The following is a 20703-nucleotide window of genomic DNA, read 5'->3' as shown; positions in this document are numbered from 1 at the left end:
CACCATAGTGTTTAGGATATTGATCCTCTAAACAATTTTTAATATATTTTATGGTATTATTAAAGTCTTTATTTTTTACAAATTTATGAGGATAGTAATTAATGCTGGCATAAATATGTCAAAAGATCACAAGTTGTATCTAGTCGAAGACATTACCCTCAAAAATTAAAAAAATTTCCCTTGTTCTTCGTAAATGGGGGAAATTTCCAAAAAATTACAATTTTTATAATCGGAAAATTTTGTAATTTTTTTAAAAACTACCATAACTTTTTTAAAAGTACACAAATCAACCTATTTTTTTTTTATATTAAAGCCTTAGATTTTTAACTTTTATTTAATATAATTTTTTTGAAAATTTAACACTTAACCTACTCACAGGAGCAGATTTAAAATATCAACTTTTTTACAAAAACAAACTTTTTCAACTTAATTTTTGAAAATATTGACACTTTTATTTAATCTTTAATTAAAGCTTATGTAATATACTTTGCTATGAAAAAAATAAAAATAAAATTCGTAATATACAGAGTGTTCAGTAAGTTAGGAAACAGTTAAATTGTTACAAACAATGAGTACAATAGAAATTCGTTTCCTTATTAACTGAACACCCTGTACATTTTCTTTTTTGTGAACAAGGCTACCGTATTAAAAAATATGCTATTTTTGTGTTCAAATTCTGAGTTTTGTATAAGTTCTGAGTTTTAAAATATCTTATACTAACTTTTATAAATATTATATAATTTAATTGATATAGAATATATGTAATAGATATTTAGCACTTATAATTTTATTTTATTTATATTTTTATATTGATAATTTTTCTAATAAACCACATTATTATGGAATATGATAGATATAAACACCAATACAAATATGAAACATTAACTCAAATTAGTAGAATAATAGATTGCGCACAGGTCTATTCAAGTTTCCTTGACTAGCCAATGAGAAGGATTTGGCAATTAAAATATAAAACATTAAATCTCCCCCTCATAAAACGGGCCTATAAAAGAGCGATTTTTAGCTCATTTACCACCTCATTTTTTTTTTAAAATTGGTCATGAAGTATCTTTGAACCAGAATATCTCGCGATTGTGCTCTCTATGATTTTAAAATTTTTTTATACTTGGTGTTTATTATCTAAATCTCTCGTAAGTAATGTAATTTAAATAAATAACTTAACCTTTTTATCTTTTTATTTTTAGTCTTAAATATTCATAAAATATTAAGACGTTTAAAATTTTTTATTTTGTATTTTGTGAGTTGTTCCAATTAAGAATTTTTTTTAATTCTTCAATTGGAGTGTCTATTTAATAAGTGCATTTCGAAAATCTACCTTAGCACATCTAGCGGTTGAAACTGTTGTAATACAATAGTTTGTGACGTGTCACTAAGGAGATCGTAGAATGTATCTTAAATTTAAATAGATACGTGTTTGATTGATTGCACAAGATACTGATGGTTTGTTGAAATCATTACCCTAGCACATCTAGCGGTTGAAATTATTGGTAAAACAATAGTTTGTGACGTGTCACTAGGGATTGATTCTCATATTCCATTACGTTCTTTTCGGCAAGCAGTTTTTGACTCTGTAAGGTCCGTGCATCGACGAGAGTAATCTCCGATGGTGTAGCCAGCCTGTCTCTAACTCTGTCGACTCTCATGTCAAACACACAATTTCATAAAATATTGATAGTTTGTTGAAGTCATTACCCTAGCACATCTAGCGGTTAAAACTATTCGTAAAAAAATAGTTTATAACGTGTCACTAGGGATTGGCTCTCATAACCTATCTGGTTATTTAAATATTCATTTTAAAATATAAAGTAACACATATACTCAGACACCAAGTATAGAAAGGAACCACAGTGAAGTAATATTTCAAGTTTAGTAATTTACATAATTTTACAAAATAAATAAATAGATAAAAGTCAGTGCTCTTTTTATTTATATCATTTTTACAACAAACGATCAAGCTAGCTGGACACAAGGTAAGAAATTATATTTCTAAGCATGTCATAAAAAATTAGAAAAAATAAACATAAGGTAGATCAAGAATAACTTTTGTCAAGCAAATAACAGATAAAGAGGGAAAATATTATTAATAGTTATTTAGTCACCACTCAGGACGCAACAGTTTGCGTTAAACATAAATATTTAGTTCATATTTAATACCTATAAAAAAAAAATAATAACAATTTAGCCATTAAGGCTTGGCGCCCAACAACTGGACACTTGCAATTTACGTAAACACACACAGTTTATTATTTCTATAACACAACCACTAAATATTAGGAATCGTAAAATTCTTCTTCTTAATCGTTGCACGTTTCATTGTGCGTCATACAGAAGTGATTTATTTGCGATCTATAGTTTACGACAAAATAGGAGTGGTCATTATATCAAAACAAAGAATTTATGATTTTATGCCATATGCTTTTTTCATTTTGTAGCTAAACGAATTTCAAAACTCAGGTTAACATAATATTTATACTCATATTCAATTTAATTATCCTCTCATTTCTTCTCATATAAAAAAACTATTTATTGGATTTCACCATCCCAATATACAAAACATTAACCTACTTATATAATTCCCTTTTTGCGACAAAAGATAAATATCACATACATAGTCAATCAATATATCAATATATATCCATTTAACTCTCATCTTTTTTATGACAAAAACACCCTTATTCCATCTTAACTTTTTTTTTATGACACCTCTATGCTAATTAATATGTATTACGAATTAAATAAATAGAAATATAACGTGTATACAATAAGTGGTAAGAACATAGTAATAAATGTTCTTACAATTCTGATTTCAATAAAGCATTTCTTCGCGTTAATAAAAATTCTAAAATCANCCAATTTTAGTGTGACAAAAATGACGATCAGTTGCCGAATCGGTAACACTTTTGTTTTTCAAGCTTAGGGTACGAGGTTCGAATTCGCCTGTAACAATTAATTTTTTGCAATTTTTCCTTTTAATCTCATTTAAATTCAATAACCAATAAATATCAAGGATCCCATCAATGTAGTCTCCCCTCATAAGAAGAAATTTCTTATTCATATTAATATTTTACTATATTTTTTTTGGCTGCTATTTATTATTCCATCTCTGACTGATTTTTTCAAAGAGACATCAAATGATTACAATTCGTATTTAGTTGAAGATATTATTCTTAATAATTAAAAACAAATCCATTAATTATATAAGAATAGCAAACCAGCTTTATCCATACAAACAATTAATAAAATCATTCATTAATAATACTTTTTAAAAATTTATTGTCGAATTAGATTTGATATGATAAATGTATTCAACAACAAAAGTAAATAATTTTACTTGGTAATTTATTAATTTTTTACTGTAATTGTGTGTGCTACTACTAGTCTATAACATTCCAACATTTTTTGAAACATGTTGTCATATAAATCATAAATTAAAAAAAAAAAATGATTTTTAGTTTCACCTAAATATAACAATGAATTTTTACAACTATAATCAAATTTTATAATACAATCAATTGAGTAGATCTTTTTAACGACTTTCAGCTTCGATGCGAAACTGAGAAGGTATTGGTTTTATTATGATGTGTTTTTTTTTGTGTCTGTTACCACTTTTTTGCAGTTCTTATCGAACCGATTTCTTTCAACAATACGTTAAAAAATCACAAATTGTATCTAATCGAAGACATTACCCTTAAAAATTAAAAAAATTTACCTTGTTCCCCGTAAATGGCAGAAAATCTCCAAAAAAATTACAAATTTAAAAATCGCTAATTTTCGAAATTTTTAAAAAAATTTTTATTTAAAATTGCCATAACTTTTTTATACAGGTACATGATATCGTTACTTTTCATTTGATATATTTGTTTTATAAATCTGACCCTTTACCTGTCAACGAAGGGGATTTAAAATGACAACTTTTTCACAAAAAATTAACTTTTTTCACTTAAATTTTTAAAATGTTCCGGAAAGTCTGACACTTTTATATATATCTTAAATTAAAGCTAATGTATTATACTTTATAATGAAAAAAAAAATTTCGGACTTTATTTTATCTTCACGGTGAAAATAGCTACCAAATGCTATTATTGTGTGAAAATTCTAGATTTTATTTTTTACATTTTTAACTTTATAATGCTTTAACTTATTCATCAAAATTAGCTCATAGTAAATAATGAGCAAAGAAAAAAAAATACATGTGTAATATGAACAATAAATTTTAACGGAAAAAGACTCAAAACATTAATGTATAACAAAAAAAATGTACGATACCTAGTCCTGGATGGGACTCATCCGAAGATGGGGATCTCGGGAATGGAAAATGGCCGACGCCTTACAAAAGTTAATACATATAAACACATAAAAATATCACACACGAAAATGGCTACACGCACACAGCAAAATACCACAGTCGAGGTATATTCATCGGAAAGAGAGCATATATTCCGGGCGAGACACACCGACGACGACGATCACGTTTGGGAGAGGGTAACAATTTACAGAATATAAAGACGATAAAAGTATAGAACAATATTAAAATTATACAGTTATTGACAGTGGTAGTCAGTGTATGTGTCATATAGGGAACGATTATTAAATTGTCAAAGAATATTGTGTGTATAGCGTTCACCTTGACAGTAATAGTACTGTTTTCTGATTACACGACAGGATATAACGTACGCGTGCCCATTAGCAAAGCAATACAGTAAATTTATCTATACCATATGAAATAATAATAGACATAAAATTCACATTTTGTCACGTTACTATATTATATATATATATATATATATATATATAATATAATTTTTTTTGTATGTTATTATGATATGTAATAAGTGCGTTTGTCCGGTGCGTACCGGTTTCTTTTATTCTAATAATAGTAGTCGAACGATGAGCTCGTTATGCGTTAAGGACAGTACGTCGCTCACGCCACCACGTGTATACAAAATAAAGTAGTATAAACTAAGTTAAAAGTTCAAGTTTTATATCGTTCTTATTAGTTAAACAGTTAAAAGTAATCGTATTTTATACAGTCCACTCTGAGATCGAAACAATATATTCATAAAAAATTATATTTTTTGTAATTTATGATACAAATCATAAAATTTGTTATCAAAATATAAATAAATAAGGAAATAGGAGATCATGTTACATTTGGATTAATCCACCAATTTTTAAAATTAAATACTATCTACAGATTTGCATCGAAGCGTTTTTTTGACAGTGATTTTAATCTTTCTCAAATATCATCTATACTGAACCCAACTATGCCACGTCTTCATTGTGCTGTGATCCCACTGTGCAGGGTTTCTTTCATTTTTTGTGATATGCTTTTTTTTTAAATAAAACTATTTCCCTTTATATATTTTTTCATATGGAAACGGCCACGGCGTTGTCACACGTTTGACACCCCGAGGTCGTATCAGCTCCTTCTCAGCCACCGCTCCTCTATAAACCGGACCGTTACACACACGCGTTATCGTCGTGGTGTAAAGTCCAATAAATGCTTAGCGTCGAATACCCGCCGCAATAATACGTCGAGTCAGTCATCTTCGTGACACCTATATCGCTTGTTCGTCCGTTCATCAATCCAACCGAACCGCCACCACAGTTTCGATCATTCATACATCCAGCTACAGAACCATCTCAGTGTGATTGTTCAATAATTAGTATTATTGTTACTTTTGGTTTTCCTTTTATTCTTTTGTGTTAACATTTTTCTTTCATTAAACGGCTTGACTCCATCTATAGAATGAACCGTTGCTGTTTCGATTTCTTTCTTCTTTTTATTACGACGTTAGTCGCCACAATATATTACACTTATAAATCATAAAACTTCTAAACAGGATATAAATAAGGAAATAGGAGATCATGTAGATTTTGAAATAATCCAGCATTTTTTTTAAATTAAACAGATCTATAGATTTGCATCGAAGCGTTTTTTATGATAGTGATTTTAATCACTAACAGATATCATTATACTGAACCCTACTATGCCGCGACCTCACAGTGTTGGGTTTTTTTTTTTTATCAAACTATAAATTATAGGCTACCCTAACCCTCAAATCTTATATACGCCACTGCAACCCTGAAATTTAGATGCGTTACTGTCTATATAACAGTAATTTATAATTGAACATGTCAATGTTAACAAAAACTATTTGATTTTGGAATAACTATGGTTTTAAAACATAGTTATTCATTATATTTTTAAATTTGTAATTTTTTTGGTGATTTCCCTCATTTATGGGAAACGAGGGAAATTTTTTCAATTTTTGAGGGTAATGACTTTGACTAGATACGATTTGTGATCTTATGATGTATCATTGAAAGAAATCGGTTCGATGAGAACTGAAAAAAAGTGGTAACAGACACAAAAAAACACATCATAGTAAAACCAATACCTTCTCAGCTTCACATCGAAGCTAAAATGGCTATTTTGAAATTTTGAAAAATAAAATAATTAGATTTTTATTTTTTCTTACTTGAGATGAATTTTAAAAATGTTTTTTTAAAATAGTCTAAAACTTTAAAAATTATAAAATAAAAGAGTAATGCAAAATATACTGAAGGCAAAAAACTTATTATATTTATCAAAACATCATGGACCACCTGTATAATAAACACACCGAATTGCTTCTGTTAGTGTCCTTAACATCGGACAGCCTCTTTGGCCAACGGGATATTTGGTGACCAGGGAGCTAGTTTTGTTTTATGATAATTCATTCTATTATTTAATTATTGGTTATTTTCATTTTTTACCTTTTTTTGTTAATACGATTAACAACGATTGTACTTAAACATGACGTCAATGCCAAATATATATTGATTAACGTTTTTAATACCTGATACGTTATAATTATACAGTTGCTTAACAAAAAAATTATTATTTATGTTTTTATTTATTTACGTCTTTCACACATTTTATATTATAAGTTCTTTTAACATATATCACTTGAAAATTTATTTTATGCACTATGATTAAAAATTTAAAAGTATTTTAATGCTTTAATATAAACCAAAAAGGAAAAGATGTGCAAAAAAAAAAAATGACAACATTTATTTCATGAAGTTTTTAGAATTTTAGTTTAATATTCTAAAAAATATACATTTTTATCATTAAAATTAATCATACAAAACTGCTTTAAAAAAAAAAATAGTTATATTAAAATTAAGGGAAACAGTCAAGTTTAATCATAGTATTTATATATTTGTCTTTGATACCCAATAAATTATTCCCAAATCTACTCGCCTACTTATTATTTAGAACATTTTTACTAAGACTAGCCAAACATGTAATGAAAAATATTAAGTGACATAAAAATTGTATATATCCATATAATTCTTAAAAAATTTTGCCCTACTTGTACTCCTAAATTAGGGTGAATTTAAATACTAATATTTAATTTGAAATCATCAATTTTTAAAACAAAATGAATAGAAAACGGTAGAAAATATTAGTTAAGACAAGCTATTTAATATTTGTGAGATGCTTAATAATTAAGCATTACATTATTATATTATAATTAATATTATAAAATATATCAATATAATACTCATGATGAAGATATACATTTTTGTCACGTTTTTGTTGCTACTTAATATTAATATTTTATATGCTAATAAACATGCAAAATTAGATCCCAATATGTTGTTTATTAAAATAAATTATTTGTACAAAGTTTATTTAATTTATATCATATAATATATGCAATCTAATTTTAAAATTGACAATGATACTTAAATAAACACAATTATTGTACATATAAAGAGTGTTTCAATCAAATATATCTTGAAACCTTAAACATTGTTAAATTATTGATGCATTACTAATCAATAGTGATTTTTAAAAAATATACTATGTTGTTTTTTTTTTTATGTATTGTAAAGACAAAAATATGTTGCGGCAAAAATAACTGGGAAAAAACTGAAATATCATTAGAAACAGCTTTAAAATTAGATACTGGATTCTCGTACCTTAGTTATGATGAGGTACAAAATTTGTCATTTTCAGATATCAAAAATAAAATCTTGGAAGAAAATCAAAATCTAGAAAATGTTGTGTTAACAAAAAAAACGGATGTAATATTTTTGGATCTTTTTTGTAGTAATATATTTAATTGTTCGGAATATACGGAAATTTTTTATCGCCTCATTAATTATCCACCTGGACAAACTTATGATATAAATACAATAATTATAAATGAATCTATTACAAAACAATTTTTAGTTACAATGATAAATTATTATATTGACGATAAACTAACTATTTTTTGGATGATGCATTTATATACTTATTATGTTCAGTTGTTTAGTAATGATGTATATAAATATAAAAATAATATTAGAAAAGCTATCGAACTCGTTCTCAGTAATTTAGATATTGTAAGTACACAAATATGTCGACAAAATAATAAATATCATGTTAGTTATTATCCTGAAGAATATTATATACTCCTCACAAAACTAATAAAAACTATGTATCAAAGAAAAGAAATTAACAAAATTGAATTAGAAAATGTAAAAGGACAAGAGAATTCGTTCTCACTCAGAAATATTTATATGTGTGACATAATTGAAGACAAAAAATTACTGAGAACTATTATAACGGATTTTGGTGAACAGAGTGAAGCTATTTTTGAGACTATCTACAATAATTTATATAAAGAATATACAATGGCAAAGAATTATTTTTGGTTTGATTCATGGATACAACAAATAGGAATTTACCAACAAAAACTCTTAAACGTTCTTAAAACTGTTTTAATGCATTTAATGAGAAAAAAATTGATGTATGATTCTTTATTGTTAAAAAATAAACAAAAAGTAGATGCAATATATGGCCTAAAAAAATTGCTATGTTTAATTGAGAATACCATTATATTATTTGATGGCCAAGAAGCTTGTGATATTCAAAAAGTATTCAAATCTTTTAATCAAGGCAATTACCATAATGATTTGATTTTAAATATCGAAAATATAATAAATAAAATAAAACCGAACTCTTTTGAATTAATTTCAAATGATTTAATAAGTGATCCAGGCTACGAATTCAGTATTAATATTAAAACTGAAATGTTTATCACAGATTATAAGTTAAATGAAGATGATTTCAAATATATTGAATATTTATACACAATATCAAATTCTGAAGCAATGAATAATCATTTAGTAAAAATATTCTTTTTTACTAAGTTAATCGATAAAACATTACAAAGTGTCAATATAAAAAGTATTTTATCATATTTAAAATTTATTGAAACTTTCAAAATATTCACTAACCATAATGAAAATAACGATGAAAATAATGGTGATAATAACGATGATATAAGGTTATTAGATTTGTGAAAATAAATTTTTTACCCTCATCAACTAGTTTTTTCAAACAAATTATGATAATTTGTTTCAAATCAATACTAAAATTATTTTAAATTAAATTGGAGTTTATTTTTAAAGGTGTTTTAATCGTTGTTTTAATAATGTCACTTACTATTATGGTATCACTTATTATATAAGCATAGAATTTGTTATCATTTGAATATGGATTTCACACATTATAAATATTTTTATCATCAAAACATCATAACTGAAAACATGATATCTGGACATGAAATCTTCAGCTATAGATTGTAAGGACACTCTCCTCTTATCATAATAAGCCATTTTACATGCTAAAACCAGTTCAAAATACACAAAATCTAAGAAACTCTACAAGAGATTCATACTTTCTGTGACTTAGTCCCAACAATGTTTAGAATTTAAAATTTTTTTCAAATTAATAATAATCTTTAATTTATAATATACTTAGAAATTTTGAAATGAATTTAGTTTTGGTAAATATTGTAATTTATATTTATTTACTTATAAGATAATAAAATTATATATTTCATCTTTTGGAAATAAATATTAATTAATATTTTAAATATAATTTTTTTTGTAAATTATTTCCTTTTAATAACTTACTTAACATTATTTTTAATGTTTGTCCAATATTAAAAATCTATTGTGTGTGTTTCTTATTAAGTTGCTAGACTCGATCTTAATGTCTGTGTTCTAACAAACATTGCGATGTTAAAGAAAAGTAAAACTAGTTATTATTGTTAGGTTATATATTAGGTTAAGTATATTTGTAAGCTATGCGTACTAGGTAGTTAGTCTCGAGCTTAATGTCTTTGTTCTAACAAACATCATGCTGCTAGACAACGCAAAGAAACTTACGAAGATATTTTTTTATTAATGAATTTTTTGTCTTGGTGATGATTGTGCTATTGCAATACCGCCTTGATAAATTGTTACATAAATATAAAGATTATTGAATATTTTTTGTCTAGATAAGAGGAAGCTTTAAATAAGATTAGTGTCAATTTTTCTATAGTACATACTTCTAAATAAATATATCACTTAATTAAAATCAAAATAAGGTGTTTTTAATTTAAAACAATATTGAATTTTTTTTTTACGTTTCAATATTTCTACTTTTTTAGGTTTAATGTAAAGTGTTTGAAATATAATTCACTACCACATGCAGTTTTTAAAAAGGAGTTTATGACAATTTTTTTCTTACATACAATTTTTTTAAATATAACTTTTGAAAAAATTAATTTTTGTTTTAACAAGAATTGTTTTCAATAAACGTAAAATATCGTTTATTATCATAAGTCATAGTTCAATTTTGTTGTAAACTAGTGTTATTAATATCTTCATATTATAATATTGCTAAAAAATAAAATATAACCAACACTAAAATCTATTTACTTACCTGTTTTTTAGTCGTGTAAAATTGCTTATAGACTTAACTTAAATTTCATCCACATAACATTTATGAAAAGCAGTGGCGCCAACACTAGGTAGATCTTGATCAGTTTTCTCTTTTACTAAAATATTGTTATATAACTATCTGTATGATTTTTTGATAGTGGAGTAGGGATAAAAATTAAACACAACCCAAAAATTAATTTTTACTTTGAAAATCCATTATGATTTGGTAGCACACTATGATTTCAAAACCTACTTACACCTATGCTATTTCATCAAGAAAAAAGAAATTAAAAACTTTTTTTATTGTTTATTAGATACGCCTATAAAAATGTAGAATATTTTTCAATAGACCTCAAATATCGATATTTAAGTTTGTATGCACAAAGTTTGTTTAATGTCTTCTAATGAATACAGCGTTTACACGAACAAAGCAATTTCATTTAATGTCTGGTTGTGTGTGATACCGTGATCAAGATTACTGGTTTTTTTCCTAAATATTCCTTTTAATCCTTTATAACGGTGTTCGTAACAACGCTTTACCAACCGTAATCTAAAGGGTTATATTCCTCCGCTTACATTATTCAGTTAATCTTCAACGGTGATCATAACCTCTATGTTATCAACCATGATCAAGATAACTGTCTCCTTGTAAAAGTCTCCTTAATCTTTTGCAACGGTGTTCGTAACAAAGCGTTATCAACCATGATACAAAGGGTTATACTTCTACCTTCACCTTAAATTAAGTAGTTCCTATAGTAAGACTGATATGATAGGTAGTTGTTTAGTATATATTCATCTTTTTTTAAATAAAACAAAATAAATTGATTATTTGAACAATTAGCGTTGTGTTTTCGTATTATTGATAAATTTAAGTTTAAAGTGAATCAAAAAAGAAAATAATTATTATTTTTTGTAATTTAAAAGGTGGTGTTACTTGTATTAATTTAGAGAGTACTTTGAAAGTTAATTAAAAGAAATAAGTTAAATAGAATATGACGGGTTTTGAGCGCTTATTTGATCCACTACTTTATTGTATTAATAATATTATTACTCGGGGTATGAGTACGAGGGTCTGTAAGAAAGATAAAAGATGATAGAAAAATAAAGTGATTTTATTAATATGGGATTCATTATAATTAATTGTCAATATTTAAATATCAATAATGCCACGAGTTTTGACGGTTATCGGTGATAGGTAGGATTGAGTCACCTCGTGTGTCTACCCAGAAAGCTATGCATATGAACCTCCAACCTAACTCCTGAAATAGACACGTATCAACAATATAACTCTGCCAAGTAACTCTGTACAAACATTATTGATTTATTAAATTTACTTGGTATATTTATTATTATTGATAATTATTGACACTTGATTTCCCTGTATGCCTACTTAATCTATTTACTCATAAAATTTAATTCTAAACCATATTTATTTTCGGTGAATTTATTAGATTCCTACCTTGATATTTTCTGTGACACTCTTAAATAAATAGATGTTGTATTTTTCGTACAAATATAATTGTGTTGATGACGGATCACTTCTTGCATATATTTTGTTATGTGAAATGATCGAGCGTAGTGAGTGTCTCTGTGAATATCTGACTGCATCTGACCCAGAATGCTCTTTATTTTTGGCTTTTTATATTGAATTTGATCGTGGTTCAAAGGCAAGAAGTGATCCCCGACGCCACCGTTATTTCTTTATTAATCGTAATTTATTACATGTTATTTATTACATTTTCATCAATAATGATCTACATATTATAAAATACTATCATATCTTATATAATAATTTAGACATAGTTTATTACCCTACATTTTATGTGCTACCATTACATATTATATATTATTTCCTGTTTGTTTTATATAATTAATATATACTTTTTCTACGACATTTCATTAGTATATTTAAACATTTAAAAGGTACATATATATATCTTATTTTTATTGGTATACATTTTATTTTGTTTAATTGATTGATTGAAGTCTTAAATAATACATTATGACATTAATGATGTGCTATGTATATCATAACAAGTTTATAAAAAACAAATTTAAAAGAGTACAAACGTAGAAACGTTTCAGAGTGATACCTGGCGTGCTTCCACAAGTTGTAATAGAGGTTTTAAATTGCACTAGTGCTTCCTGCTGGCGTCTTGAGAGTCCTGGAACCACTTTGGTTTAGTGAGTACTTATAATAGGGTAGTATACTATAGTAACTACCTTTCTTCTATATTCCTTCCTATACCCAAAGTATTTGTGTCTTGCATTTCGTCTGCTCCTCATACTCTGGGCTCCTGGCGTACCAGGTAAGGAAGATAACACTCTGAAATGTCGAGAACGAGAGTAGGTAGGTAAAAAAGGAAAAACAAAAACTTGACTTTATGTAATAATCCGGACAGTGACAACCCAGTACTGAGACTGATGAATAACACAAAGCATTGGAGTTGACTGACCTCGATGGCTAGGTCTTATGGGTTTAAATAGTAATTCAGTTTACCAATTTTGCAATAAATAAAATAAATAAATAAAAGATCATAAATCATATCTAGTCGAAGTCATTGCCCTTGTTTAATTTACATAAAAATTTAACTTAATCAACTTTTTAAAAATGATCTGGAAAAATTCTGGACTTCAAACATATTTTAAATTAAAGCTTATGTTAATAACTCTAAGATAAAAAAAAAATTGTTCCCACAACTTGTTTTATATGTTTGAATGGCAACTGTATTTAAAAAACATAATCTTTTTGTAAAAAGGATATCTAGTGAGTTTAAGCTCACCAAGTCTCTTACATCCATCTACTGTGCCCTTGTACGACTAATTCTGGAATATGACTCAATTGTTTGGGATCCTCAAACAGCTAACGACTATTTACAACTTGAAAGGGTTCAACGTAAATTCCTTTCCTTTATGAAACATACCTTGAACGTTAACTGTGTCCCTCATGATTATTCTCCCCTTTTTTTTCTTCTTACTTATCTTCGCTAGCTAACGGCCGCCGCTCTTATAATCTTACTTTCCACACTGTAAATTAAAAAAATATTGTCCCGAAACCTAATCTTCTATATGCAAATGACCACCGTAGTTAAACAAAAAATGTTATTCTAGTGAAAAAATCACCGTTTACCGTGTTATGATTTTCTTTTTTAATTATTTTGTCTATATTTTAGGTCAAACAATATAGTCCTATAGGAGGCAGGGGTAAATATCCCAATTAACTCCTCACTTTTACAGAAAAAAATTCAATTATATTAACTCAAAATAATTATAAAATTTGTACTGGGTTTTGTATGATTATTGCGTTACTACGTGTTTATTAAATAAAATTATTTAATGTAATATTTCTCTTGGGGTATGAGTACGAAGGTTTCATGAGAAAATGAAAATATAGATAAACAAAGTGATGTGTGAAAATTTATTAATAAAAAAATAATTTGAAATAGAAAGTACTGTGATTATTTATCATACTTTATTACACAAGCTTAAATAACTACTAGTACACGAACTAGTAGTTATTTAAGTTTATATTGACTGTGAGTCATGTCAACAAATACCTCGAGTAGTATAGGAACCAAAAGTAGTTGAATATTATTGTTTGATTTTAAAAAATTGGAGATTTATTCCAAAAGAAATATGATCTCCTAATTCCTTAGTTATATCCTGATTACAAGTTTTATGATATATAAGTGTAATATATATTTATATTTATAATGTATAAATGTATAAAGGGAAATGGTTTTATTTAAAAAAAAAGTATGTCAAATGAAAGAAGCTTATAATTACTTATCATAATAAAATTATAATGATCTATACATTTTTCAAAAATGTATAGAGATATAAAGTTAAAAATCTAAAATATAATATCGAGAATTTTATCAAAAAAAAGCATATGGGAGCTATTTTTACCATAAAGACAAAATAAAGTGCGGATTTTTTTTTTCCATAATAAAGTATATTACATTATCTTTAATTTAAGATATATATAAAAGTGTCAATATTTCCGGAACACTTTCAAAAGTGAAATTGAAAAAGTTATCATTTCGAATCCTTCCTGTGGGCAGTTAAAGGGTCAGATTTATAAATAAAATATATGAAATCATATTTCACGTATCTATGCTAAAAAAATATATATTAATTTGGTCATTTTTAAAAAAGTTATGGCAGTTTTAAATAAAAAAAATTTTTTAAAATGTCGAAAATTAGCGGTTTTTAAATTTGTAATTTTTTTGGAGATTTCCTCCATACACAAGGGAAAATTTTTCAATTTTTGAAGGTAATGTCTTCGACTAGATACGATATGTGAACTTTTGACTTATCGTTGAAAGAAATAGGTTCAGTGAGAGCTGAGAATATGTGGTACCAGACACAAAAAAAAAACACATTATAGTAAAATATATACCTTCTCATCTTCGAATCGATGCTAAAATTATATAATCTAAACTTTTCGTAGATAACCGTTCCTACAATCATTCGTGTTAAATCTCGTTTTCGAAAACACAAGTTTTGACGGAACTGTTGTAGCTGGAATACATAAATATTTTAGTTGCATATTATACAAATCTAGAAATGTGCGTCTGTGCTGTTTCAAAATTCCAAAAGATTTTTTTTTTGATCCTAAGTTATCATTTCTAAATATTGACATATAATCAAAGCCAAAATTACACTTGCACTTAATGTAGTTTTGACCTTTTCCACTTTACTATTGAAATGCTTCCATAATGAATTAATATTTGATGTAAATACTGTCGTATATTCAGTTATCTTTATTTCGTTTTTTTCAGTATTTTAAGTAATCATCGCTGTTAATTTTTATCTTACCCATTTTTAGCATTTTCATTACTATAATACTATAATTCCATCTTGTTTAACTATTAATGGAGGTTAATTCATCGGGGATCGAAAATCTTTAAAATTTCCAGTCACATAACTGCTGTGCTTGAAATGCTATACTAAATAGTATGGCATTTCAATAATTGTAGGCTTCTTTTGTCCTAATTTTTTTAAAATTTGATTAATATCAGTATTTCTATTTTTCGCCTCATTAACGCTGAAGTTTAATGTGTGTGCCACTTATGTGTGATAGCTTTTAAGTAGGTATTTATCAATTGCATTTTTAATATTTGATCCATTGTCAGATAACACAGTTATTATTTTTTTGCTCTATCCCACTCATTAAAAATATTTCTAAGTGTAGTGGCTATATTTTGACCAGTATGACTGGTAAAGTGGTTGTAATTTTTTACTATAATGTAAAAAACCAACGTTATCTACCAACTAGAGTGGCTGGTAATGAGCAACAATAATTTTAGTTAAAGATTTATTAATAGCTTTAATTTCAGAATCAGTTAGTGCCTTCATTTTTTTCGAACCAAAAAGTTTTAGTTTTTGAGGCCGTTTGGATGGTAGTTTAGAAAATTGCATCAAAGTTAAATGTTGAGATGATAAAATAGAAAAAAAATTTAGAAATAGAAGGACTAGATGTATTTTCGGTGGTTTGCATTAATTGGTTATTTGGATCATCGTCAATATTAGTTATGGTATTAAGTTTGGTTGGTTGTATAAGTTTTAAATGCTCTATTATAAATTTAAGAAGTTAAAAATAAATAATTCCATATATCTATACACCTAGTTTAAAATTTCTGTAAACCCTTATTGAAAGGTTATAAATAATAGTACTTTTAAGTACTTACCTTCTAAGTTATTTGTGTTTCCGTAATATTTAAAATCTTTTTTACATAGTTGTGTCAACAGTTTTATAATTAGTATTTTTTTTCAGATGGTAATAAATGATGATGGTATGGTTTAAGTTGGCTTTGTGAACGTCACAAAAGTCAAAACTCAGCAGCCCACAAAACCATAGAATCTGGAAAAAAATCACAGCAACGTGAACGGCAACAAACGACATTCTGTATACAATCACGGTCGGCTTAACAAAAGTAAAATATTAAATAAAATTTACTAATATACAAAAAAAATGAGAGGTACTTTTTTGTTATGTTACAAGTAATGTACAATTACAGGCCGTTGTATAGGAAAATAACAAAAATTAGTTAATTAAAAACTATTATTCAATGCAAAATACAATTGTTATTGTTTTCGTCACCTTACAAACAATAACAATTTTATGATGTCACCGAGACTTTTATAAAATATTTTACATATATTTAAGTTAACCAAAACTTTTTTTTTTAAAAATTACCATACGATATTTGATATAAAATTTTTATTTGATGTTTTAAAAATATTTTTAATTAAAAAATGTTACCCTTATAGTACTTCTAAATTAAGAAGAATTTAAAAACTGATATTTAATTTGAAATGAGTGACCTCTAAAACTAAAGGAATGGAAAATGTCAAGATGTTATTTGTCTTAAATCAGGAGATATAAGATAAGACACGCTATTTAATTTTTGCCGGTTGCTTAACTATAATAAAATATATTAATATAATGCACAATATTGTGATGGTGTCACGTTACCATTATTGTGAGAATTATTTTAATAAAATACAGACAGCACATCTGCTGCCTGAGACTGATGAATTAACAAATAATATTTATTGCCAATTTGGCAATAGTTCTAATTATTATAAAAACCCAAAAGACCTGACCATCGTGGTCAGTTGACTCCAGTGCCTTGTGTCATTCATCAGGCTCAGTACTGGGTTGTCGCTGTCCGGCTTACTGCTTAAAGTAAAGTCTTTGTTTATTCCTTTTAAACCTATCTACTCTCTTACACAATATTTCAGAGTACTTGTGTCTTGCACTTCATCTACACCTCGTACTTCATTATCCTCTCCTAATAACTAAAGTATTTGTGTCTTGCACTTCGTCTGCACCTCATACCTAGGTGTTACCCTTATTCCCTTCCTATAACAACAGTCTTTAGACTCCCACAGCTAACCCAGAGTGTCAGCCGAGCACGGTGACTGCTGTACGACAACATGCACGTCAATACCTAGACAGCAGGCACCACATCCTCATCTTCATCTTCGCATCACAATTTACTTTTAAATCTGTTTTCATTTCTTTTATTGAGTTACGACAATATGAAGAGATATCTTTTTGTCACTTTTTTGTAACTACTTAATATTAATATTTAATTTACTAATGAACATGCAAAATTATTTATTTATTTATATATTATAAATATATATTATTTATTAAAATAAATTATTTGTATAATACTTTATTAAATTTATAACATATGATTTATGCGATCTGATTTTAAAATTGAAAATGACACTTAAATAAACACAATTATAATATATATAAAGAGTCTAAAAAAAAAAAATATTATGAAAACTTATACATTACTAAATAATTTAAACATTACCAATTAAAAATGATTTTTAAAAAAAATACTGTGTTACTTTTTTTGTTGTGTGTTGTGGAGACAAAATTATGNTAAAAATAATACTGTGTTTCTTTTTTTGTTGTGTGTTGTGGAGACAAAATTATGTTACGGAAAAAATAACTGGAAGAAAATTGAAATATCATTAGAATCAGCATTAAAATTAGACACTGGATTCTCGTATCTTAGTTATGATGAGATACGGAATTTGTCATTTTCAGATATCAAAAATAAAATCTTGGAAGAAAATCAAAATCTTAAAAATGTTGTATTAACGAAAAAAACGGATATAATATTTTTGGATCTTTTTTGTAGTAATATGTTTACTTTTATGGAATATATTGAACTTTTTTTTCGCCTCATTCATATTCCTCCTGGAAAAATTTATGATATAAACACAATGGTTATAAATGAATCGATTACAAAACAATTTTTAGTTACAATATTAAATTATTATATGGACGATAAACTAACTATATTTTGGATAATGCATTTGTATACTTATTATGTTCAATTGTTTAGTAATGATGTATATCGATATAAAAACAATATTAAAATAGCTATCGAAATCGTTCTCGATAAATTATATTTTGTAAGTAAACAAATGTGTAGAAAATATAATAATTATTATGTTGATTATTTTGATGAAGAACATTATATACTCCTCACAAAACTAATAAAAACTATGTATCAAAGAAAAGAAATCAACAAAATTGAATTAGAAAATGTGGAAGGACAAGAAAATTCGTTTTCACTCAGAAATATTTACATGTGTGATATAATTGAAGACAAAGAATTATTGAGAACTATTATAACGGATTTTGGTGAACAGAGTGAAGCTATTTTTGAAACTATCTACAATAACTTATATAGAGAATATATAATGGCAAAGAATTATTTTTGGTTTGATAAATGGATACAACAAATAGGAATTTACCAACAAAAAGTCTTAAACGTTTTTAAAACTGTTTTAATGCATTTAATGAGAAAAAAATTGATGTATGTTTCTTTATTGTTAAAAAATAAACAAAAAGTAGATGCAATATATGGCTTAAAAAAATTACAATTTTTAATTGAGAATACCATTATATTATTTGACGGTCAACAAGCTTGTGATGTTGAAAAAGTATTCAAATCTTTTGATTTAGGTGATTACCATAATGATTTGATTTTAAATATCGATAATATAATAAATAAAATAAAACCGAACTCTTTTGAATTAATTTCAAATGATTTAATAAGTGATCCAGGCTACGAATTCAGTATTAATATTAAAACTGAAATGTATATCACAGATTATAAGTTAAATGAAGATGATTTCAAATATATTGAATATTTATACACAATATCAAATTCTGAAGCAATGAATAATCATTTAGTAAAAATATTCTTTTTTACTAAGTTAATCGATAAAACATTACAAAGTGTCAATATTAAAAGTATTTTATCATATATAAAATTTACTGAAACTTTCAAAAAATTCACTATTTATAATGAAAATAACGGTGAAAATAACAATGAAATAAGGTTATTAGATTTGTGAAAAAAACTTTTTTAAAGAGTTAAAACAATCTTTAATCAGTTTTTTCAATCATCATTATTTATTTCAAATCAATACTAAAATTATTTTAAATTAAATTGGAGTTTATTTTTAAAGGTGTTTTAATCGTCGTTTTAATAATGTCACTTACTATTGTGGTATCACTTATTATATAAGCATAGAATTTGTTATCATTTGAATATGTATTTTACATATTATAAATGTTTTTATCATCAAAACATCATATCTGAAAACATGATATCTGGACATGAAATCTTCAGCTATAGATTGTAAGGACACTCTCCTCTGATCATAATAAGCCATTTTACATGCTAAAACCAGTTCAAAATACACAAAATCTAAGAAACCTTATTCGACATTCATACTTTCTGTGACTTAGTCCCAACAATTTTTTTTGAATTTAAAATTTTTTCAATTTAATAATAATCTTTAATTTATAATATACTTAGAAATTTTGAAGTGAATTTAGTTTTGGTAAATATATTAATTTATATTTATTTACTTATAAGATAATAATATTATACTTTTCATTTCATGGAAATTAATATTAATTAATATTTTAAATATCATTTTTTTTTGTAAATTATTTCCTTTTAATGACTTACTTAACCTTATTTTTAATGTTTCTTCAATATTAAAAATCTATTGTGTGTGTTTCCTATTAAGTAGCTAGTTTCGATCTAAATGTCTGTGTTCCTTTAAGGGGAGTTTCTTTTAGAGTTCCGGGAGCTATCCATCATACTAGATGAATGGCAAAAGCTTTATATTGCTTAGAAATATTTATATTTCGAAACCAATTTAATTTAACCCAAAAAGAAGAAATGTCAATAGCTAGTATTTGTATATTTATTATTAAATTATACGTAAGAGCTTGGTTTAGTGCACCACTTGCTTCTAATGCACCATACCAAGATTTAAATTTTTGAAAGATTTGGTAAATTATCAGTCAATAGATAAAAATATATTAGAAGTTACAGTTAAAAAAATGTGTGGTCATTTATGATATCTATC

At 26.1% G+C, this 20703-nt stretch overlaps 1 protein-coding gene and 1 long non-coding RNA gene across 2 annotated transcripts; one reads left to right on the top strand and one right to left on the bottom strand.

The window, feature by feature from the left end:
• The first annotated feature begins 853 nt into the window (after positions 1 to 853).
• LOC126900189 (uncharacterized) lies at positions 854 to 9848 on the top strand. The gene is made up of 2 exons (XM_050675701.1): positions 854 to 1991; positions 7909 to 9848. Exon 2 carries the CDS (start codon positions 8254 to 8256, stop codon positions 9364 to 9366), a length of 1113 nt encoding a protein of 370 aa, XP_050531658.1. The 5' UTR covers positions 854 to 1991; positions 7909 to 8253; the 3' UTR covers positions 9367 to 9848.
• A 2373-nt stretch (positions 9849 to 12221) lies between these two features.
• Positions 12222 to 16715, bottom strand: LOC126900374 (uncharacterized). Its single transcript, XR_007702844.1, has 3 exons — positions 16470 to 16715; positions 15179 to 15300; positions 12222 to 13102 (listed from the first exon to the last, which is right to left on the bottom strand). It is a non-coding gene; the product is annotated as an uncharacterized LOC126900374 (long non-coding RNA).
• Between the last annotated feature and the right edge of the window lie 3988 nt (positions 16716 to 20703).

Source organism: Daktulosphaira vitifoliae, unplaced genomic scaffold (assembly GCF_025091365.1).
Source record: "Daktulosphaira vitifoliae isolate Bord-2020 unplaced genomic scaffold, ASM2509136v1 Scaffold_1, whole genome shotgun sequence".
Taxonomy (NCBI): Eukaryota; Metazoa; Arthropoda; class Insecta; order Hemiptera; family Phylloxeridae; genus Daktulosphaira; species Daktulosphaira vitifoliae.
This window is presented reverse-complemented; position numbering and strand designations above follow the sequence as displayed.